Source organism: Somniosus microcephalus, chromosome 30 (genome assembly GCF_052327205.1).
Source record: "Somniosus microcephalus isolate GS21.2 chromosome 30, FLI_Smic_1.0, whole genome shotgun sequence".
Taxonomy (NCBI): domain Eukaryota; kingdom Metazoa; phylum Chordata; class Chondrichthyes; order Squaliformes; family Somniosidae; genus Somniosus; species Somniosus microcephalus.
In genome coordinates, this window is record NC_141016.1 from 7,272,553 (window position 1) to 7,296,837 (window position 24,285).

Genomic DNA, 24,285 nt, shown 5'->3' on the forward strand with positions numbered 1-24,285 from the left:
AGCCGGGCAGCGACGCGACCAGAAAGCTGGCCGCGTTGGCTGTACAGACGGGGAGGGAAGACGGAGGAATAAGGGCGGTGAGATCGATCGCGACCGGAGATAAGGGCCGGGCCGCATTCGGGCCGAAAGGCGCAGCGCGGGGACATCGATCGCGGCTGGTGATAAGGGCCGGGCCGCATTCGGGCTAAAAAGGCGCAGTGTCTGGGGCAACTGAAGGCGCGAGAGCCGCGGTGAAGCGGAGACAGCGTCGGGGGACGGGTGAAGACCGCCAAGCGCGGGAAAACCGCCATTTTGTAGGCGGAGGACGAAGACAAGAGCGGGAAGCCGCCATCTTGGATAAAAATTAAAATAAATTAAATTGCTACGATGCCTAAACATGGGAACATTAATACCTTTGATAGCGACATCGAAGATTGGGCCATGTATGTAGAACGCATACAAAATTATTGTAAAGCAAATAAAATCCCAGATGAAGAGAAAGCACTAACATTATTAAACTTAATGGGTGCGAAGACATACGGGCAATTGAAACACCTTTTATCATCAGATGAACCGGCGGATAAGACGTTCGAGGAGATTGTTACTGTCCTGAAAAATCATCTAAACCCCACGCCGCTGATGCTAGCGGAACGATTTAAATTTTACAGCAGAAGGCAGCTGAAGGATGAAAGCAATGCTGAATATTTAATGGAATTGCGTAAGCTAGCAAAGTACTGTCAGTTTGGAACGAGACTGACAGAGGCGCTACGAGATAAATTTGTGTGTGGTTTATTAAAAGAAGATACACAAAAGCGACTGCTCGAGGAGAATGAGCTGACGCTTGAGAAAGCGGTCACTATGGCAGCAGCACACGAAGCCGCAGCGAGAGGCACGGCAGTAATGCAGCTACGGTCACCGGAACTCAGTACAAATAAATTGGGTTTGAGTACTGTAAAATGTTATCATTGTGGAAAGACAACGCACGATCAGAACCAGTGTTGGTTTAAAAACCAAGAATGCAGAACGTGTGGCAGGCTTGGCCACATAGCTAAAGTATGCCGGTCAGGAAAGAAGACCAGCAACAAAAAGTCACCGCAAGGAAAATACATAAAGGTACACAAGGTGACAAAGAACAGTTCGACCGAACAGAAGTCAGATTCAGATGCTAGCAGTAATGAACTGGGTAGCTTAAGAGTACACAACGTTGGTAAGGATGCAGATCTCCAGACAATTTGGGTCACCCTTCAGATAGCAGGAGTCCAAGTAAAGATGGAATTGGACACTGGATCGGCATTGACGGTCATGAATAAGAAAGATTACAAAAGGTTATTCCAACATATTCCCCTACGGGATACGGAGATTATATTGAAAACATACACAGGGCAAAGAGTGTACCCCATCGGAAAGATAGAGGTAAAAGTGGTCCACAAGGGCGAAGAAAGCCAAGTAATGGACTTATATGTGCTACCTGAAGGAGGTCCACCACTACTGGGACGGGAGTGGATTAGGAAAATGAATATGGACTGGCACTCCTTGAAGGCACTAACGGTAGGTTCCGGGGAAACAGATGACAAACCTAAACGATTGTCCAAAATATTGGATGATGCTAAAGAGGTGTTCCAGCAGGGACTGGGAACACTGAGAGGAATTACGGCAAACATCAAGATTGATGAACATGCACACCCAAAATTTTTTAAAGCCAGACCAGTACCCTATGCAATACGACCTACTGTAGAAGCGGAACTGGAAGCGCTAGAACGTTCAGGTGTACTGTCTAAGGTAGATTGGAGTGAGTGGGCTACGCCCATTGTTCCCATTATGAAACGTCCTTCGAGCAACAAGCCAGGAGAACCAGGGAAGGTTCGCATCTGTGGAGATTTCAAAATCACCGTTAATCCGGTGCTTCACACGGTGCAGTATCCGCTTCCGCGGATTGAGGATATTTTTGCTTCGTTGTCTGGCGGGAAACACTTCACCAAGATAGACCTGGCGCAGGCGTACTTGCAGATGGAGGTTGAAGAAGAGTCACGCCAATACCTCACGATCAACACGCATCGAGGTTTGTACCGGTACAATAGGCTGGTTTTTGGAGTGGCATCGGCTCCAGCAATTTGGCAGAGGGCCATGGAGCAGGTATTACAGGGAATTCCAGGCACACAATGTTACCTGGACGATATTCTGATTACAGGTGATGGTGATGAAGAACACCTCGCAAACTTGGAACTGGTGCTCAACAGACTGAAAGAGTATGGACTTAGAGTAAATCGGCAGAAATGTGAGTTCTTCCAGAAGCGGATCTCGTACTGTGGTCATGTCATTGACCGGGAGGGGCTTCATAAGTCTCCTGACAAGATAGAGGCAGTTGTAAAGGCTCCCGCTCCGGATAATGTCTCTCAGTTGAGGTCGTTTCTAGGATTGATTAACTATTACCATAAATTTCTACCAAATCTATCCACGGTACTGCACCCGCTAAACGCTCTTTTACAGAAGGGGGTACCATGGGAATGGAGCGAAAACTGTAAGAAGGCATTTCGCAAAAGCAAAGAATTGATCACCTCAGAGGAAGTGTTGGCTCACTTCAACCCGACACTGCCTATTCGGTTGGCTTGTGATGCTTCTCCATATGGTATTGGGGCAGTACTCTCACACAAGTTGCCAAATGGCACGGAAAGGCCAGTCGCGTTTGCATCCAGATCATTGACCTCCGCTGAGCGCAACTATGCGCAGATCGATAGGGAGGCTCTCAGCCTTGTATGGGGAGTGAAGAAGTTTAATCATTACCTGCAGGGCCAAAAATTCACACTTCTGACAGACCATCAGCCGTTGGTATCCATTTTTAACCCTAAGAAGGGTGTTTCAGTGATGACAGCACAGCGTCTCCAGAGATGGTCCCTTTTCCTAGGGGCACATCAATATCAAATAGAATTCAAAGGTACGAAGCAGCATGGCAATGCTGATGGGCTGTCGTGCCTGCCACTACCTGAAGAAGAAGAAACGACGAAAGTTGACCCTGTTGAGTTATTTCATTCGACCATCATCGAGTGTTTACCAGTCACCAATGCAAGTATTGAAAGAGAAACCAGGAACGACCCGACACTGTCCAGAGTCTACGAGGTGACAGTGAAAGGATGGCCAACACGTGGTGATCCTCTGTTACCGGCATTCTCGGCAAGGCGAGACCAGCTGTCCGTCTGCCATGGTACTTTGATGTACGGGACAAGAGTGATTATTCCTCCCAAGTTAAGGGAAAGAGTTCTAAAAGAACTGCATGAAGGTCATCTGGGGGGAGTTAAGATGAAAAGTCTTGCTAGGGCTTATGTATGGTGGCCGGGTATTGACCAACAGATAGAGGAGTTGACGAAAAGCTGCGCTGGGTGCCAAAAAGTGCAAAATGCACCTCCGATCGCACCACTACACCCATGGGAATGGCCTTCAGCCCCATGGCAACGCGTACATATTGACTTTGCTGGTCCATTCATGGACTCCATGTTCCTAATTGCGGTGGACGCACATTCCAAATGGCCAGAAGTGATCAAGATGAATACCACTACTTCAGAAAAGACAATTGCGGTGTTGAGAACAATATTCGCAAGGAACGGATTGCCAGAACAGATCTGTTCGGACAACGGACCACAGTTCGTGTCGGAAGAATTCCAAAAATTCTTAAAGAAGAATGGGGTGAAACATTATACCTCTGCCCCATATCATCTGGTGACAAACGGGTTGGCCGAGAGATTTGTCCAAACATTCAAAAAGGCAATAAAGGCCATGAACGATGATCAGATTCCGCTACAGCACAAGGTGGACAAGTTCCTAATGGCATATCGAAACGCCGCTCATGCAGTGACTAACCAAAGTCCTGCCATGATGTTTTATAACAGGAGGTTGCGGTCCAAGTTGGACTTGTTAAAACCAAATGTGCAGAGGGAAGTGGAAAACAAACAGTTCCGGCATATTAATAACAAGACCACTCGAAGTTTCGACGTAGGACAACCAGTGTTGGCAAAGGGCTATGGAAACGAAAAATGGCAGTCCGGAACAATTCGGGCCAGACAAGGACCTCTGATGTACACAGTAGATATTGGTAACAATGTGATAAGGCGTCATGCGGATCAACTGGTAGAATCGAGAACAAGGGTCGAACCCATGGTTGCGACAGAGACAACTGTGGAAGACGTTAATGAACCTGAAGCATCTACCTCGGCAGGGAATGTACCTGATGATAACACCCAATGCATGGGAGACCAACTAGAGGAGTCACCTCAGCAACAGGAATCAGAGACCACTGAAAGGCGTTATCCAAACCGAATCAGAAGGCCTCCTGAGAGACTGAACCTTTGAACTGTTTATACCTGAAGTTATATATGTTATTATGTTATGTTAAATGGGGATATGACTGTTAAGCTAAAAAGGGAGGATTGTGGTGTATGTAACCTGTTCCACCTTAAGAGAACTTAAGCCTGTTCCACCTTAAGAGATGTACTCCTTTCTCTGGCTGCTGTATACGTAATACCGGTGGTGACCACCGGTATATAAGCACTGTGTAGTAATATTGTATTTAGTATAGTCCTGACCTCCAACCAGTAAAGACCTGTTGAACTTTAATCTTGTAGTCTGTGTTAGTAATTACAACTAGAACACACAGACTTAACAGAAAGTGAGAGACACACACAGAAAGAGAGAGACAAACCATGCAGGTTGTTAACTGGTGAAGTGGCCTCGTCTCTCAGTCGAAGCTCTGACTGCTTGTTGTGTAACAGCTGCTCTGTTACTGCTGTGAGAATCCCAGTTCCACATTGGCAGGGAGTCTGGAATTTACTGAAATGCTCGGCCAGGGGTTTGGCACACAGTCAGGGCCAAACACTGAATGCAAAGAAAGAAACAAAGCAAAACCAAGAACATTCGGAGGATTTCAGGAAGGGTGCCATCCACTCCAAAGGGAAACCGCAACTTAGCCTTGCTCTTGAATGAGTTGGCTGGCCGAGGGGGGCGGGGTGGTCAGGGATTGGTGGGCGAGCAGTAGCTTGCTGTACCAGTACTGCACCGCGACCAATGCTGAAGGGGCAGGGGGCCACACCAGAGTCCCGTCTCAGTCTTGTGGGAATGATGTGGGAAACTTGGTGGGCGAGATGCAACAGGTTACCGAGAACTGATACACCTCTATTAGACATAAAACATCTGCACAAATTGCTATTCACTGTGTAAAGCGTGATGCATCATACAGAAGGCAAGTGTCTTTATCGCTAACACTTGGTTCATGTGATTTCCTGGTCTGGTTTCGATCGCCTGCGGGGGTGGGAGAGGAATTTTCCACAGTACTTTTCCCCTTATTGGCCTCGGGTTCTTCTGCCTCTCCCAGGAGATTACATGGGGAGGGAGCAGGAGCGGGAGCAAGTGTTCAGTCTTGATGTTCCGGCCATCAGGCTCGATGGACCCAGCATTCCCTGCCCATCAACCTATTGTGTGCACCGATATGGAACGGGAGTGCTCGGGTCTGTGTTAGTGCAAACGTTGGTTCAGTGAAAGGGGCCAGGGGCGGGGCGGGCGGGGGGGGAGGGGAGGGGCCGGGGGGGGGGAGGGAGGGGAGGGGCCGGGGAATGCCTCACCTTGGCCCATTCGAGCTCCAGCTAAAGCTTCCTTGGCTGTCCCATAGCCCAGCTCCCGGCAGACCACACTGGCTGACACGAGACTCCATTTATCATCACAGACGGTCCCCCACTGACCGCTCCTCAAAACCTCCACTCGGCCCTCTCCGATCTTGGCTCCTCCTCTGAGACGAACCAGTGGTTCCTGCGGAAACAAATAAAACCACAAGTCTTTACAGCCAATCAAGTGCTTGTGGGATGTAGTCACTGTTGCAACGCAGGCAAACGTTGCAGTCAATTTGTGCACAGCAAGCTCCCACAAACAGCCAGGTAACGACTAGATCATCTGTTTTTGTGATGTTGATTGAGGGATCAATATTGCCCAGGACACCAGGGAGAACTCCCCCTGCTCTTCTTCGAAATAGGGCCATGGGATCTTTTACATCCACCTGAGAGAGCAGACGGGGCCTCGGTTTAACGTCTCATCCAAAAGACGGCGCCTCTGGCAGTGCAGCACTCCCTCAGCACCGCACTGGGAGTGTCAGCCTGAGGTATGTGCTCAAGTCTCCGGAGTGGGACTTGAACCTTCTGACTCAGAGGCAAGAGTGCTACCCACTGAACCAAGGAGAATTAATAAACTGTGTACAGTATTGGTCTCCCAAATTAAGGAATGATGTAAATGCACTGGAAGCAGTTCAGAGAAGGTTTACGAGACTATTACCTGGAATGGGCGGGTTGTCTTCTGAGGAAAGGTTGGACAGGCTAGGCTTGTATCCGCTGGAGTTTAGAAGAGTAAGAGGGGGCTTGATTGAAACATATAAGATCCTGAGGGGTCTGGACAGGGTGGATGTGGAGAGGATGTTTCCTCTTGTGGGTGAATCTAGAACTAGGGGTCACTGTTTAAAAATAAGTCCATTTAAGACAGAGATGAGGAGACATTTTTTCTCACAGAGGGTCGTGAGTGTTTGGAACTCTCTTCTTCAGAGGGCGGTGGAAGCAGAGTCTTTGAATATTTTTAAGGCAGAGGTAGATAGATTCTTGGTGAGCAAGGGGGTGAAAGGTTATCGGGGGTAGGCGGGAATGTGGAGTCATCAGATCAGCCATGATCTTATTGAACGGCGGAGCAGGCTCGAGGGGCCGAGTGGCCGACTCCTGCTCCTAATTCGTGTGTTCGTATGTTTAATTCCTCTGTGTCCATTCCAGATCCTCGCACTAGCTGCTCCCCGCGTTCAGCGCAGGGTGGACTTACTGCAGCTGCAGAGCGGCCACAACCTTAGATGCCAGAAAAGCCGAGCATTAAATGATCCACAAGATTCTTCAGGGAGAAGATCGAGAGAATGGCGGCGCAGATTCCAAGGTCCAGCGCCGAGCACTCGGAGGCAATGGGGCAGCACGCCAGACTCGCAGGGCTAATCCAGCTAAAATATGTTGGGTTTTTTATTGGTGTCAACATTTAACACTTGCTCCTGCATTCAAACTGTTCCCTGCTGTCGTGTTAAAGAAGGAAAGACTTGCATTTCTGCAGGATCTTGCTCGTCCTCAGGACGTCCCACAGACAATGAAGTACTTTTGAAATGTAGTCACTGTGGGACAAAGTGAGGGAGGGTACACAGCAACAACAATTTGCATTTCTACACAGTAAAACGTCCCGCGGTGCTTCACAGGAGCGATGATCAAACAAAATTTGACACCGAGCCACATAGTGAGATATTAGGACGGGTGACCAAAAGCTTGGTCAAAGAGGTAGGTTTTAAGGAGCGTCTTAAAAGGAGGAGGTAAGTGAGGCGGAGAGGTTTAGGGAGGGGCACAAGGAGGGAGTTAGAGGAATGGAGAATGGGAGGGAGAGGAGGAAGGATGGAAGACCAAGCAGCAATAGCGACGGGGGAATCAGGGCTGAATTTTCCTTCTCTCTGTCCGAGGTCACCGTCGCCTATTGTCACACCCCCAAGTGGTGCTGAAATCAGCCATCTCGGCACGGAGCAGGGATCAAACCTGGGAGCTTGTGGTCTTTCCGTGTCAGCAACACACTGGGCTCGAGGAGCTTGACCCACCCACTCATCAACAGAGCTTCAAGAGGTGAGAACTCTGGTTGCAAACGTTTATATAACCAACCATTCAGTGCAACTCAGGCCCAAGGTCAAAGTGCCAGAAACTTTTGTTGTTCAGTCACTCATGCAGTGTATCTCTGGCAGAATAGTCCGATACGTGTTTCAGGTTCCCAGCCAACACACCCATCTGGCTTCTATTTTCTGATGTGCATTACATATAATATGTGGAATGTACTGTGTGGTGATTTGTGTTTCAAGCTTAATTTTATAAAGTATTCAAGAACACTTCTTAACACTAATGAATCGTTCAGGGGCCTTCCGTTCCCAACCACAGGGTTATCAACGTGTTTTGCCATTGCGAGAATTCCCTCTCCGGTTTAATGTCCCGGAAGGTCCGAACACCGCGCTGGTGTGAGCCTGGACACCGACTGCTGGCCGGCGATTCGACCGCGAAGGGCGAAGGCCGTGGCTCAGTGGGTGAAGCTCTCACCTCGGAGTCAGGAGGTCATGGGTTCAAGTCCCACTCCAGGGTCTCGAGCACAAAATCCTGCCCAACACTCCCAGAGTCCTGGTTACCAGCCCTCCCTCAACCACCACCACCACCGAGAGATTGTCTGGTCATTCGTTCATTTGCTGTTTGTGGGATCTTGCTGTGTGTTTGCCTAGTACCCAGAGCCACTGACAGACACAAACACACACACACACACACACACACACATAGGCAGAGCCACTCACTGACAGATAAATACACTCACACGCATCAACACTGGCATTCAAACACACACATATACAGAGCCACTGGCTCGCTCACAGAGAGAGAGACACTGGCTCGCTCGCAGAGAGACAGAGAGAGAGAGAGAAACTGGCTTGCTTGCAGAGAGAGAGAGAGAGAGAGAGAGAGGGACACTGGCTCGCTCGCAGAGAGAGAGAGAGAGAGACACTGGCTCGCTCGGAGAGAGACAGAGAGAGAGAGAGAGAGAGACACTGGCTTGCTTGCAGAGAGAGAGAGGGACACTGGCTCGCTCGCAGAGAGAGAGAGAGAGACACTGGCTCGCTCGGAGAGAGAAAGAAAGAAAGAAAGAAAGAAAGAAAGAAAGAAAGAAAGGAGAGAGAGAGAGAGACTGGCACGCTCGCAGAGAGAGAGAGAGAGAGACACACTGGCAGAGAGTGAGAGAGAGAGAGAGAAAGAGAGAGAGAGAGACACTGGCACACTCGCAGAGAGAGAGAGAAAAGAAAGAGAGAGAGATACTGGCACACTTGCAGGAAGAGAGAGAGAGAGAGACAGTGAGAGAGAGAGACAGAGAGAGAGAGAGAGAGACAGACAGACAGAGAGACAGAGAGAGAGAGAGACAAATGTCAAATCGATTGACACCTACAGAATGTTGGAAAACTGTACCTTTTTGCTATGTAAGCTTTGGCAATATGGTTCTCTGTAAACTTTCATGCCAATAAAGCATTTGAATTGGAATTGGAATTGGAGAGAGAGAGAGAGAGACACTGGCACACTCGCAGAGAGAGAGAGAAAGAAAGAGAGAGAGATACTGGCACACTTGCAGGAAGAGAGAGAGAGAGAGAGACAGTGAGAGAGAGAGACAGAGAGAGAGAGAGAGACAGACAGAGAGAGAGAGAGAGAGGGAGACACTGGCACGCTCACCGTCTGAACCCCTGGAGCCTGTAACTGTCTCCCAGCTATCTGCTGTTCTGTCTATAAACCATCAGAGCCGCTCGACGCGGTCACTGCTTTTGATGACCACTAGTTCCTGTAACAGAGCAATGTTCCGCTGAACTTATTACAGGTTCTTTTCTCCAGCACTGGAAATTCCTTTGGAAATACAGTCCGCTCACCGAAACAGGAGGAGGCCATTCAGCCCCTTGAGCCCGTTTCCGCCATTCAATGAGATTGTGGCTGATCTGTACCTAAACTCCAGCTCCTCGCTTTGGATCCCCTCCTCACCCCCCCTTCCTAAACTGGGCAGCAACGTCCCCGTTAAGCTGCGCAGCCGGAAGGTCCCGCGCAAGCCGCTCACCGGCGTTTCGATGTAAGTAACCGCGCACGCGCGAACAATTGCTTGGGCCGCGCAGCCAGTTAAAGGGCCCCTGTACCCAAAGAAAAATGACAGGGAACGTTGCTAGTCCGTCGCCGTAAGCAGAGGCAATGGACACGTCACCTCGGCCGGGAAGGCCTTCTTGAATCGAGTGGTGCTGATGGCTGCAAAGGCCCGGCCAGCGACGCAGCTCGCGACGACAGGCATATGGCTCTCGCACGTGCTGTTTCTGCCCACCGCGGAGTGGCCCAGCCTGCAGTCGGACAGGTGGGCTTCGTTGCCTGTGCAGTTGATGGTGTAGGGCCAGTAGATGTGCTCCTTCCTGCTCGCAAACGTCCTGCGGAGAGGGTGGAAAGGATCCCGTGAGTCCGCGTCCAGCACAGTAACAGCCCCGATATACCCCACTAGGAACAGAGGAACAGACCACTCGAGCCTCTCACGCCAAAACTCCACCCACCTGCCTGTCTCTGACATGAATCTTGTCATTCATGTGGAACAGCCTTATGAAATAATACTGGGCGGCCTGCTGGTGGCGCTGTCCAGGGGGAGTATAAATACTCGGGCACGGGCCCAGCTTGCTCAGGACATTCTTTAACAGGAACTAGTGAAGGACACAACTAGATCTCCATGTTGAAAAACAGTTGATTAAAGCCTTGTTTAATGCTTAGACCAAGTGCCCAGTAGTTTGCTTACATCACTCTCCATATCCTTTTATACCCTTGTCAAGCAAAATCCTATCAATCTCAGCTGTAAAATGATCAACTGAGCTAACATCTACTGCTTTTAGTGGGAGAGCGGTCCACACTTCGACCACCCTTTGTGTGAAGAAGTGTTTCTCTCCTGAATGGCCTGGCTCTGATTTTAAGGTCATGTCCCCCTTGTCCTAGACTCCCCGCCCCACCAGCAGAAAAGGTTTACTCTATCAACCCAATCAATTCCTTTCAAAAATCCTAAAAACCTCCATCAAATCACCCCTTAACCGTCTATATTCCAGGGAATACAAGCCTAGTTTATTTAATTACATTAACGACGAGGTTGGGATCATACAGCACAGAAGGAGGCCATTCGGCCCGTCGTGCCTGTGCCGACTTCTAACCCAACACTGGGCGATAAACCTCAGGGAGAAAATCAGAAGACCACGACAGCGCCCATCCAATCTAAACTAATCATTACAAAGAGAGACAACTCCTTTTTGTGTATGTGCATTCTGATCACCAAGAGACCCTTAGTACCTCAGTGTGAAACTATCAGGTCATTGTCAAGTCATCCTGATCATTTAGCTCCCGTACATTCCCTCCCGTTAGATTGAGGAATGCCTTCGGCCCGCGAACTGAGCTCAGGCGGAGCCCGGGAGCAGCACGATCCTACGAGGGGCGTGTGCTTGTGGAATCTGACTACGTCCTGGCAACAGCAAGAGCGAGCAGCTCAGCTTCGCCAGAATTAGCTGAACGGGTCACAACCGATAAAGGTCGTCGAGGAGACTCTTCGATTTCGCAGTTCTGATGCTTTTGTACATAAGAACACAAGAGCTAGGAGCAGGACGATAGTAAAATACTGCAGATGCTGGAAATCCGAAATAACAACAGAAAATGCTGGAAAAACTCAGCAGGCCAGACAACATCCGTGGAGAGAAATTATAGTCGACGTTTCGGGTCAAACCCTTTTTCAAAACTGGAAAGGAAATTAAATAGATCGAAGGCAAGGCTGCGATAGAACAAAAGTAGTGAGATGGTAATAGGACAGTGGAGACAAAAGACAGCTGAGATTAGGTGTGAAGTGTACTGGCAGGATGAGAGACAGCTGCCATGTGGGAGAGAGAAAAAAAAGGAAGTGGGGGGGGGGGGGGAAGGTAAAACCCAAAACAAAGGGGTGGAAAAAAAATATAAGTAAAAATGTAATAGGGGCCGAGGTTATGATCTCGTCTGGTTTTGAATACCTCTTAATGTCTCTTTACTTCTTTTGTTCTATCGCAGCCCTGCCTTCGATCTATTTCATTTCCTTTCCAGTTTTGAAAAAGGGTTTCGACCCGAAACGTTGACTCTAATTTCTCTCCACGGATGTTGCCTGGCCTGCTGAGTTTTTCCAGCATTGCCTGTTGTTAACTAGGAGCAGGAGTCGGCCATTCGCCCCCCCCCCCCGACCCCCCCATTCAATAAGATCGTGGCTGATCTTCGACCTCAACTTCACTTTCCCGCCTGATCCCTCGATCCCCTTGATTTTTCTCAGGGAGCTCAATTTCTTTTTTTTTTACAGCTGTGGATTTAGAAAATGGGCAGACAGATCTAATAGAGGTGTTCAAAATGATGAAGGGCTTTGAGAAGGCAAGACGCAACAAGCTCTTCCCACTGGTTTGTGAGTCGGTAACTGGGCAACTTAAATTTAAGGTCATCGCCAAAAGGATAAAGGGTGAGGTTAGGAGAATTTAAAATGCAGAGGGTAGTTAGGACATGCGATATCCCACCAGAACATCTGTCTTGTGTCAGTCTCGAGTCTACAGAAGACTTTGACCTCTACTTTCTTTGATCTTTCCATGGCCTCGTCCCTCCCTATCTCTGTAACCTCTCCCAGCCCTACAACTCTCCAAGATCTCTGCGCTGCTCCAATTCTGCCCTCTTGCGCAGCCCCCTTTTTAAATCGCTCCACCATTGGCGGCCGCGCCTTCAGCTGCCGAGGCCCTAAGCTCTGGAATTCCCTCCTTACACCTCTCTCTCCTCCTTTAAGATGCTTCTTAAAACCAACCTCATTGACCAAGCCTGTCCTAATATCTCCTTTATGTGGCTCAGTGTCAAATTTTGTTTGCTAACACTCCCGTGAAGTGCCTTGGGACATTTAACTATGTTAAAGACGCTATATAAATGCAATTTATCATTCTGGTCATAAAACTTGAGCAGAGATACCTGTAATGCATTGCCTGAAAGAATGGTGGAGCAGATTCACGGTAACTTTTCAAAAGGGAATTGGATACATCATTGCAACGGAAAAATGTAAGGAGTGGGAGTGGGACTAACTGGCCTCAATCTGTGCTGTATGATTCTGAGAAAGAATGATGGAAGTAGAATCCATAATAGGTTTTAAAAGAGAACTGGATAGATAGCTGAAAAAGTTTTTAAAAAAAGGGTTTGGGGGAAAGGGCAGGGGACTGGACCACGTAGACCACTCTGTCAGAGAGTCGGCAGAGGCACGAGGGGCCGAGCGACCTCCTCCTGTGCTGTAAGACCCTACGATTGTATAACTTCACCCTACAATTGTAGCATTTCGAAGCTCCTTTCTGTAAGGTGAAAGGAAATATTGTAAACAGCGAATTCGTGGCAGTACGCAGATGGACTGTTCCAGCGAGGGTCGGATGACAGTGGTCAGCAGGAGGAACTCTGGCTGATTTTCCCCCTTTCCCTACACCAGGGGTGCTGGGACCAATTCTCCCACCCCAGCGGCAGTTCGAATGAGACCAGCTCGCTCAGCGCGGCTAATTGGACTCGGGAATCAGAAGTACAATTTCTAAATTTGCAGACGAAACCAAATTGGGGGTTGTTAATACAAAAAGGTAGAATGCGACAAGATACAATGCAGAATGTGAGTTTGATTGTCAAATGAATTTCGATATAGACAAGTGTGAGGTGGTGCACTTTGGTAGGAAGAATAAGGAGGCCACATGCTGCTTGGAAATTAAGAGTCTCAATAGGGTAGAGGAGCAGGGGGATCTGGGGGTACAGATACACAAATCACTAGAAGTAGCGACGCAGGTTAAGAAGAATATAACAAATAAGAGCAGGAGTCGGCCATACGGCCCCTCGAGCCTGCTCCGCCATTCAATAAGACAATGGCTAATCATCGACATCAACTCCACTTTCCAGCCCGATCTCCATATCCCTTGATTCCCCGAGAGTCCAAAGATCTATCTATCTCAGCCTTGAATATACTCAACGACTCAGCATTCACAGCCCTCTGGGGCAGAGAATTCCAAAGATTCACAACCCTCTGAGTGAAGAAATTCCTCCTCATCTCAGTCCTAAATGGCCGACCCCTTATCCTGAGACTGTGACCCCCCTAGTTCTAGACTCTCCAGCCAGGGGAAACATTCTCCCAGCATCTAAGGCCATAAAAAAAAGCAAACAAAGCACTGGGGGTTAATTTCTCGAGGGATAGATTTGAAAAGCAGAGAAGATGTGCTAAACTTGTATTGAACCCTGATTAGACCACACTTGGAGTACTGTGCGCATTTCTGGTCTCCATATTATGAAAAGGGATAAAGAGGCACTAGAGGGGGTGTATAAAGATTCACAGGGATGATACCAGCACTGAGAGGTTATAACTATCAGGAAACATTGGACAGGCTGGGGCTCTTTTCTCTAGAAAAGAGAAGGCCGAGGGGTGACCTGATGGGGGTCTTTAAGATAACGAAAGGGTTTGACAAGGCAGACGTAGAGAAGATGTTTCCACTTGTGAGGAAGACCAGAACTAGAGGCCATCAATATAAGATAGTCACTAATAAACCCAACAGGGAATTCAGGAGAAACTTCTTTACCCAGAGAGTGGTGAGAATGTGGAACTCGCTACCACAGGGAGTGGTTGAGGCGACTAGTGTAGATGCATTTAAGGGGAAGCGAGATAATCACGGGGGAGAAGGGAATAGAAGGGTATGCTGATAGGATTGGATGAAGAGGGAGGCAACGTTCGCGCTAAGCTGCATGGGTCTGGAGATCCCGCGAAAGTCGCTCACCTGCTTTTACATGGACGAAACCGCGCAGGCACGAAATGTGAACGGGCCACGCAGCCAGTTAAAGGGACCGCGCAGAAAAAAATAATTAGAGGGAACATTGTTGGGAGGAGGCTCGGAGGGAGCATAAACGGCGGCATAGACCAGTTGGGCCCAATGGCCTGTTTCTGTGCTGTCGACTCGATGTAACATCTTACCGAAAACCACTTACAGTCATCAGAGAAAGGAACCCTGTTGCTGTGACTGAACTCTATCTGAACTGGGGTTGAAGGGCAGGATTTCAAAGGCACACTGAACTGCCCCCCCACCTGCCCCACGCAACAGTGCCTCACTCCTACCGGGAGGGGTACATAAGAAATAGGAGCAGGAGTCGGCCATTTGGCCCCTCGAGCCTGCTCCGCCATTCAATAAGATCATGGCTGATCTTCTACCTCATCTCCACTTTCCTGCACTATCCCCATATCCCTTGATTCCCTTAATATTCAAAAATCTATCGATCTCTGTCTTGAATATACTCAACGACTGAGCCTCCACAGCCCTCTGGGGTAGAGAATTCCAAAGATTCACCACCCTCTGAGTGAAGAAATTTCTCCTCCTCTCAGTCCTAAATGGCCGACCCCTTATTCTGAGACTGTGACCCCTGGTTCTAGACTCCCCAGCCAGGGGGAAACATCCTCGCTGCATCTACCCTGTCAAGCCCTGTAAGAATTTTGTATGTTTCAATGAGATCACCTCTCATTCTTCTAAACTCTAGAGAATATAGGCCTAGTCTACTCAATCTCTCCTCATAGGACAATCCCCCATCCCAGGAACCAGTCTGGTGAACCTTTGTTGCACTCCTTCTATGGCAAGTATATCCTTCCTTAGGTAAGGAGACCAAAACTGTACACAATACTCCAGGTGTGCTCTCACCAGGGCCCTATATAATTGCAGTAAGGTGTCTTTACTCCTGTACTCAAATCCTCACACTTGTACAAGAGGGGTGCTGTACCTCCGTCCTGCTGACATTTGGTTTCTGTTGTACCCTTCGCACTGAAAGCTGCAAGGAGCCCGCGCTCCCTCCTTACCTGTAAATGTTGACGTTGTAGTTTTTCTCCGCTGGGAATCCAAACATGCCACAGATCACTCTGGTGTTCTTCAATGTCCAGTCAGTGCTGCAGATTTGCTTCCATTCTCCATCCTGCTTAACCTGGACGTAACCCTCAGTAACGGGCATGCGCCTCCGGGAGGGACCAAAGACACCCTTAATGCGGACATCTTCCACCTGGAGCTGCTCTGCCTGGAGTGAAAAAGAAAACGTACGTCGTTAATAGGCAGGTAAAACGAATGAGGCCTTTCCCCGCTACCTTATATCCTCACCTCCTCCGTTTTTCTTTTGTCGGGGGTGGGGAGGAGGGCGCTACAGAATCATAGAATAGTACAGCACAGAAGGAGGCCATTCGGCCCAGCGAGTCTGCGCCGGCTCTTTCGAAGAGCAATCTGGTTAGTCCCCTCCCCCCGCTCTTTCCTCATATCCTTGTAATTTTTTCTCCTTCCACTATTTATCCAATTCCCTTTGAAGGCTACTATTGAATCTGTATCCACCGCCCTATCAGGCAGTGCATTCCAAATCCTAACCACTCGCTGCATAGAAAAGTTTTTTCCTCGTGTTGCCTCTGGTTCTTGTGCCTATCACCTTAAATCCATGCCCGCTCTCTGTTGCTTCTTGGGATGTGGGCGTCACTTGCAAGGCCAGCATTTATTGTCCATTCCTCGTTACCCTCGAGAAGGTGGTGGTGGGACGACTTCTTGAACCGCTGGTTATTTTATATTCTTATTGCTTACAGCGTGGAGACTTTTGGTTGCTGATCCCTCATAGCTCCGCCAGCATGAATCAAGGACCATCAACGGAGCAATATGGGGTGTAGGTGGTGTCTTGGCTTTCGTACTGGTCAATATGCAGTCTACAGTGTGTTTTATTTTAAATTCTCTCTCAGGATGTGGGCATTGCTGGCATTTATTGCCCATCCCTAGTTGCCCCTTGAGAAGGTGGTGGTGAGCCGCCTTCTTGAACCGCTGCAGTCCGTGTGGTGAAAGTGCTCCCACAGTGCTGTTAGGGAGGGAGTTCCATGATTTTGACCCAGCGACGATGAAGGAACGGCCGATATATTTCCAAGTTGGGATGGTGTGTGATTTGGAGGAGAACTTGGAGGTGGTGGTGTTCCCAGGCGCCTGCTGCCCTTGTCCTTCTAGGTGGTGGAGGTTGTGGGTTTGGGAGGTGCTGAAGAAGTTAGATGATGTTTGGGTGCCCATTTCTACCTGGCCAAACCACTATGAAGGTTGGCAGACAAGCTACTCTCCATTCCGATGCCACTGTAAAAAACACCCAGGAACCATTTGGTCGGAGGGCCTCTCCGTTTCTCCCTCCCTCAGTGTCTGGCCTGATCGCCACTCAGTGCCTTTGCGCTGGTGACCAGGCCAAGATCAAGAACTTGCCCAGGGTTAAATCAAGGACATTCGGGAACACAGCAACACGTAACTGAGCCGAGGAGTTCAGTGGGGGCCCGGATTCAGTAACTGACCAACGCTGGTCAAAATGGGGGATGTTATAAATGGCCTCACTAACCCACAACAGGGGAGAGGAAAAATCATAGGCCATTCAGTCCCTCGAGCCTGCTCTGCCATTCAGCCACTTACCCTTACCCAACAAAGCAAAATAGTTCGAATCATACCATGATACAGCACAGGAGGAGGAGGCCATTCGGCCCATCGTGCCTGTGCCGGCTCTTTGAAAGAGCTATCCAATATGTCCCATTCCCTTGCTCTTTCTCCGTAGCCCTGCAAATGATTTTCCTTTTCAAGTATTTATCCCATTTCCTTTTGAAAGTTATTTTTGAATCTGCTTCCACCGCCCTTTCAGGCAGTGCATTCCAGATCATAACAACTTGGCACTTAAAAAAAATTCTCCTCATCTCGCCTCTGGTTCTCTTGCCAATTATCTTAAATCTGTGTCCTTTGGTTACCGACCCTCCTGCCACTGGAAACAGTTTCTCCTTACGCACTCTATCAAAACCCCTCAATTTTGAACACCTCTATTAAATCTCCCCTTAACCTTCTCTGCTCTAAGGAGAAGGATCTCCAGTTATTAAATGTACCTATTATTATCTGCTGCTTATGAGCAGGGGGCTAGTTTTTCCAGTGTACACATCAAGAGCGTTGGAGAGGAAAATAGTCCGTCACAGGAACTCCCAAATGTATTGTCTCTGTCTCCTGTCTGTACCTTTTGTCTATAACAATACAAAAAAAAGGTTGCGAGTTCAGCAGCTTGGATATAATGGCCACATTTCCCTACATTACAACAGCGACTACACTTCAAAAGTAGGTCATTGGCTGTAAAGCGCGTTGGGACGTCGTGAGGTTGTGACCGGCGCTGTGGAAATCCAAGTCTTTCTTTCTCACTGTCTGTCCTCGTTTTACAACTAGTTTTAATCTACTCTTTCCAGGTGTGCAATGGAGATGGCCAATCTAACAGCGTAATGACGCATTCAACCAATCTGACAGCGTTAACTACAATCTAAGCTCTATACAGGGCGTGGCGATCCCAGGACAATAAAGCGATGCCACCCATTGTTTTGAGCAGAAGGCGTGTCGCGACCCATTCCACAGCCAATAATGGACAGCTCAGGGAAACCGCTGTTCAAAGGGTTCCAGATGACATCATCCGAACCTTTAAAAAAAAAATTAATTCACGGGATGTGGGCGTTGCTGGCAAGGCCAGCATTTATTGCCCATCCCCAATTGCACTCGAGAAGGTGGCGGTGAGCTGCCTTATACAACTGAGTGGCTTGCTAGGCCATTTCAGAGGGAAGTTAAGAATCAATGCCAGTCTGGAGTCACCTACATCAAAACCCACGACAAGGCCTCGGACAACGTGGACCACTTTCCATACCTCGGGAGCCTACTGTCAACAAGGGCAGACGTCGATCAGTGTGTCAGTGCAGCCTTCAGTCGCCTGAGGAAGAGAGTGTTTGAAGACCAGGACCTCAAACCCAGCACCAAGCTCATGGTCTACAGAGCAGCAGTGATACCCACCCTCCTGTATGCTTCAGAGACACGGACCATGCACAGCAGGCACCTCAAAGCACTGGAGAGGTACCACCAACACTGCCTCCGCAAGATCCTGCAAATCCATTGGCAGGATAGGCGCACCAACGTCGGTGTTCTCGCTCAGGCCAACATCCCCAGCATCGAAGCTTTGACCACGCTCGATCAGCTCCGATGAACGGGCCACATCGCCCGCATGCCTGATACGAGACTCCCAAAACAAGCGCTCTACTCGGAGCTCCGACATGGCAAGAGAGCCCCAGGTGGGCAGAGGAAACACTTCAAGGACACCCTCAAAGCCTCCTTGAAAAAGTGACACCTGGGAATCCCTGGCCCAAGACCACACAAAGTGGAGGAGAAGTATCCGGGAAGACGCCGAACACCTCGAGTCTCTTCGCCGGGAGCAAGCGGAAGCCAAGCGCAAACAGCGGACGTCAACTCAAGCACCCCACTCACCCGCCCCTTCAACCACCGTCTGCCCAACCTGTGACAGAGACTGTAGGTCCCGCATTGGACTCATCAGTCACCTGAGAACTCATTTTTAACGTGGAAGCAAGTCATCCTCGGTTCCGAGGGACTCTCTAAGAAGAGGAGATAGACCAGACCGGGTAAGGACGGCAGATTTCCTTCCCTAAAGGACATTAGTGAACCAGATGGGTTTTTACAACAATCCGGTAGTTTCATGGTCACCATTACTGATACTGTTCTGACGAAAGGTTATCAACCTGAAACGTTAACTCTGTTTCTCCACAGATGCTGCCTGACCTGCTGAGTATTTCCAGCATTTTCTGTTTTTATTACTGATACTAGTTTGCTATTCCAGATTTATTTAATTAACTGAACTTAAATTCCCCAGCTGCCGTGGTAAGATTTGAACTTGCGTCTCCAGATCATTAGTCCGGGCCTCTGGATTACCACTGTGCTATCGAGGCAATAGCTTTTCAAACCATTACACTAGCAAAGGGTCTGGAGCACGGTTGTGATGTCCAGCTGCTGACCTGTACCTGTTCCTTTAAGACTCAGGTACATGGTTTGGAGGTGGGGGGAGTGGTTTAACGTAGATCTCAAGGTGAATCGGGGTTCCTTCCTGTCAATGAAATAACTGCAGACTGCCAGGTGTTTCAGGTTGCAGGTCAACCTGCAAAACATCTCTCATGTGACAGAAATTAAGCTGCAATTCCACTCACCTGGAAATGACAACCAGTCTCTTACTTCACACTCTCGACACTTTCAAGTGTCTGACATGTGACTGACGTTGTAAAAATGCAGAAAGATAAATACAGCTGGGCAGACACAGACAGGTGCAAGTTCTCCAAACAAAGGTTTACATTTACTCTTTCTTTGACAGAAGTTATGCTAAATCTGTATCGAATCTTGGTTAGACCACACCTGGAGCACTGTGCACAGTTCTGGTCGCCATATTATAAAAAGGATATAGAGGCACTGGAGAGGGTGCAGAGAAGATTTGCAAGAATGATACCAGAAATGCGAGGTTATACCTATCTGGAAAGGATGAACAGGCTGGGCTTTAAAATCATGAAAGGTTTTGATAGCGTGGACACACAGAGAGAATGTTCCCACTTGTGGGGAAGAGCATAACTAGAGGCCATCAGTATAAGATAGTCACCAAGAAATCCAATAGGGAATTCAGGAGAAACTTCTTTACTCAGAGAGTGGTGAGAATGTGGAACTCGCTACCACAGGGATTGGCGGAGACGAGTAGTATAGATGTATTTAAGGGGCGGTTAGATAAGCATATGAGGGAGAAGGGAATAGAGGGTTACGCTGATAGATTTAAATGAGGAAAGACTGGAGGAGGCTCGAGTGGAGCATAAACGCCGGCATGGACTGGTTGGGCCGAATGGCCTGTTTCTGTGCTGTATATTGTGATGAAATATTCCATTCATCACTGCCTGTGACTGTGGTTGGTTTCAGGTTTCAGTTCCCTTACCTCAGTTCCGTCTCCTCACCATTGTATTGTATATTGTAATGTATTGTGTGTAGGGCTCCGCCCATACCTGGCCCCTATGTAAGCAAGCTCAGTCTGGCCTCATATCCAGTACTGCAGACCTCCAGATGGAAGATACCTCTCTCCACTGCATGTTACCTTCTAAGTTAATAAAAGCCTTGTTTTGTTTCGCTAACATCGAGTCTCGGAATTATTGAGGCACATCAATTTTATTAACTTATTTTTCATCACAATGGATCAACTCCTAAAACCCGAACGTTTGGATTTGGACCAGCATGCTTCGGATGCATTGGCACGCTTCGGACACTGGTTTATGTGTATGGAATTCTTCCTGGACAATTCCGCAGCCGTCAAAGATGCTACGGACGCTGCGAGTATGAAGCTCGGAATTCTGCGGAATTGGGTAAGCCACCGGGTTTACCCCCTCATCCAAGACGCCGACACGTACCTGGCCGCCTGCGACATCTTAAAGGCGCATTACCAGCAGCCTACGAATAAGGTGTATGCTAGGCATCTGCTCGCTACTCGCGCACAGCGACCTGGGGAATCGGTGGAGGAGTTCCTAGGCACCCTGAAAATGCTTGGCAAAGACTGTAAGTGCCAAGATGTAAAAGCCGCAGTGTACACTGACGAGCTTGTTCGCGATGCCTTTATCACAGGCCTCAGCTCCACTTACATCCGGCAGAGACTGCTGGAAAAAACGGGATTGGACCTGAAACAGGCTGCGGACACCGCGCGATCCCTGGATGTGGCCCAGAGAAACTCGGACGCCTACTCTTCAGCCCGCGCCGTCCACGCCGCCACGTGTGCATCAAGGGCGCCGCCATCTTGGAAGGCATCTTCCCCGCCCGGCAGCCCGACACTGTCGGGGCCCCGCTCTCCCCCCAGAAGCCCTACGACAGCCGTGACGCGTCGGGGACCCAACTGCTACTTCTGCGGGCAGCCAAAGCACACCAGAAACCTGTGCCCGGTGAAAGGCACCACCTGCTTTAAGTGCGGTAAGAAGGGGCACTTCGGGAAGGTGTGCAGAGGGAACCCCGCCGGAAAACCCGCCACCGCCGCGTGTGCACCGTGGGAGCGGCCATCTTGGACGCCATCTTGCCCGACCTCGTGGGGTCCGCCATCTCATGAGCAGACAGCGTGGACGCCATCTTGTCTTGATCAGGGCCCTACAGTGGCATCGGTCACAGTGGACCAGACCAGGCCGCACCCGCTATCCAAATCAATGGTGGACATCGAGGTAAACGGGTGCCGGGTTAAATGTTTAATTGACAGTGGAAGCACGGAGAGTTTTATCCACCCTGAACTGGCACAACAACTCTCCCTAAAGGTGGTCCCTACTCAGGGTACCATCTCTATGGCCGATAAAACCCAGACATCGACCATTCTGGGTTACTGCACGGTACAATTGTCCGTTAACGGAACTGTATACGATAATTTTAAAGTATTAATCATGAAGAATCTATGTGCGAGCATGATCTTGGGCCTGGATTTCCAGTGCAACCACCAAAGCATCACGCTCAAGTACGGTGGGTCCCAGCCGCCCCTCACAGTGTGCGGTCTGGCTACCCTGAAGGTAAAGCCGCCTTCGCTATTCGCGAACCTTACCCCTAACTGCCGGCCAATAGCGACCAAAAGCAGGAGGTACAGCTGGGAGGACAGGCGGTTTATCGCGACCGAGGTAGACAGGCTCCTGAAAGAGCGCATTATTGAACGCAGCAACAGCCCGTGGCGCGCCCAAGTGGTAGTGGTAAGGGGTAGCGAGAAGAAACGGATGGTGATCGACTATAGCCAAACGATCAACAGGTACACCCAACTAGACGCCTACCCGCTACCCCGCATATCAGAAATGGTGAACCAAATCGCCCAATACCGGGTGTTCTCCACCATCAACCTCAAGTCAGCGTACCACCAGCTCCCTATCAGACCAGAGGACCGCCCGTACACCGCCTTCGAGGCGAACGGACGCCTCTACCAATTCCTCAGAGTCCCCTTTGGGGTGACGAATGGGGTCTCGGTCTTCCAGAGGGAGATGGACCGCATGGTCGATGACCACCACTTGCAGGCAACCTTCCCCTACCTCGACAACGTCACCATCTGCGGTCACAACCAGCAGGATCACGACTCGAACCTCGAGAGGTTCCTGGAAACCGCACAAAAACTCAACCTCACCTACAACGAGGACAAGTGCGTTTTCAACACCACGTGTCTCTGCATACTAGGCAGCGTGGTGGAGAATGGGGAAATCGGACCAGACCCCGGCCGATTGCGCCCCCTACGGGAGCTGCCCCTGCCCAACACTCCCAAAGCCCTGAAAAGGTGCCTGGGGTTATTTTCTTATTATTCCCAATGGGTCCCCAACTACTCCGACAAAGCCCGCCCCCTCTTGAAAGCATCCTCTTTTCCGCTCTCTGCTGAGGCCCACGCCGCCTTCAAAAGCATTAAGCGGGATATTGAGCGGGCCACGCTACAGGCAGTGGACGAGAACACTCCCTTTCAAGTGGAAAGTGATGCGTCTGACTTTGCCTTGGCGGCCACCCTCAACCAGGCGGGGCGGCCCGTAGCTTTCTTCTCGAGGACCCTCCAAGGGCCCGAGATCAGACACTCCTCCGTAGAAAAGGAGGCCCAAGCCATCGTGGCGGCAGTGCGCCACTGGCGCCACTACCTAGCCGGCAAACGCTTCACCCTACTTACCGACCAGCGGTCGGTAGCGTTTATGTTCAATAATAAACAGAGGGGGAAGATTAAAAATGATAAGATTCTTAGGTGGCGGATCGAGCTCTCCACCTTCGAGTACGACATCATTTACCGGCCAGGGGCCCTTAACGAATCCCCTGACGCCCTCTCACGAGGGATGTGTGCCAGCGCCACCGGGGATCGGCTACAGACCCTCCACAACGACCTCTGCCACCCAGGGGTCACGCGGCTGTTCCACTTCATAAAGTCCCGTAACTTACCCTACTCGATTGAGGAAGTTCGGTCTCTGACCAGGAACTGCCGCACTTGCGCTGAGTGCAAGCCTCGGTTCTACCGCCCAGATAGAGCCCACTTAATCAAAGCTACACGGCCCTTTGAGCAGCTCAGCTTAGATCTCAAGGGCCCTCTCCCGTCAGTCGACCGCAATGCTTACTTCCTGAACATTGTGGACGAATACTCCCGTTTCCCATTCGCCTTCCCCTGCCCAGACATGACCAGCGCCACGGTCATTAAATGCCTCAACAGCCTGTTCTGCCTGTTCGGTATGCCGAGCTACATCCATACGGATAGGGGGGCGTCCTTCATGAGTGAAGAGCTACGCCAGTACATGCTGTCCAGGGGGATCGCCACGAGCCGTACCACCAGCTACAACCCCCGGGGTAACGGTCAAGTGGAGCGAGAGAACAGGACAGTATGGAAAGCAGTCACTCTAGCTCTAAGGACCAAGGGCCTCCCTATCTCCCGCTGGCAGGAAGTCCTCTCAGATGTGCTCCATTCGATACGGTCGCTATTGTGTACTGCCACTAATGCCACGCCTCATGAACGAATGTTTGTCTTTCCCCGGAAATCCACCTCAGGCGTATCCATGCCGTCATGGCTCTCCACCCCAGGTCCGGTATTCGTGCGAAGGCATGTGAGGGGCCACAAGACGGACCCTCTCGTGGAGCCAGTGCACCTACTCCACGCCAACCCCCAATACGCGTATGTCCGGCACGCCGACGGAAGGGAGGACACCGTGTCCATAAAAGACGTCGCCCCAGCCGGTAACGACAACAACCACGGCAATAGCAACAACAACGATCACAGCAACCCTTACCCACCCACTACTCTTTCATCACCCCCGGAAGAACATCGACCAACGGCACCCCCACCAACTACCCCTTCA

General features: G+C 49.8%; 1 protein-coding gene across 2 annotated transcripts in view; it reads right to left on the reverse strand.

Annotated features, from left to right (window-relative positions):
- LOC147097893 (lysyl oxidase homolog 2-like) overlaps window positions 1–24,285 on the reverse strand; it is a 102,669-nt gene that overhangs the window by 27,549 nt on the left and 50,835 nt on the right. For both annotated transcript variants that reach the window (XM_085970944.1, XM_085970945.1), the window contains exons 4-6: window positions 15,439–15,650; window positions 9,781–9,994; window positions 5,586–5,769 (exon numbers count right to left, since the gene is read on the reverse strand). In XM_085970944.1, coding sequence (XP_085827070.1) covers window positions 5,586–5,769; window positions 9,781–9,994; window positions 15,439–15,650 — 610 coding nt within the window. The remainder of the gene's footprint in view (window positions 1–5,585; window positions 5,770–9,780; window positions 9,995–15,438; window positions 15,651–24,285) is intronic.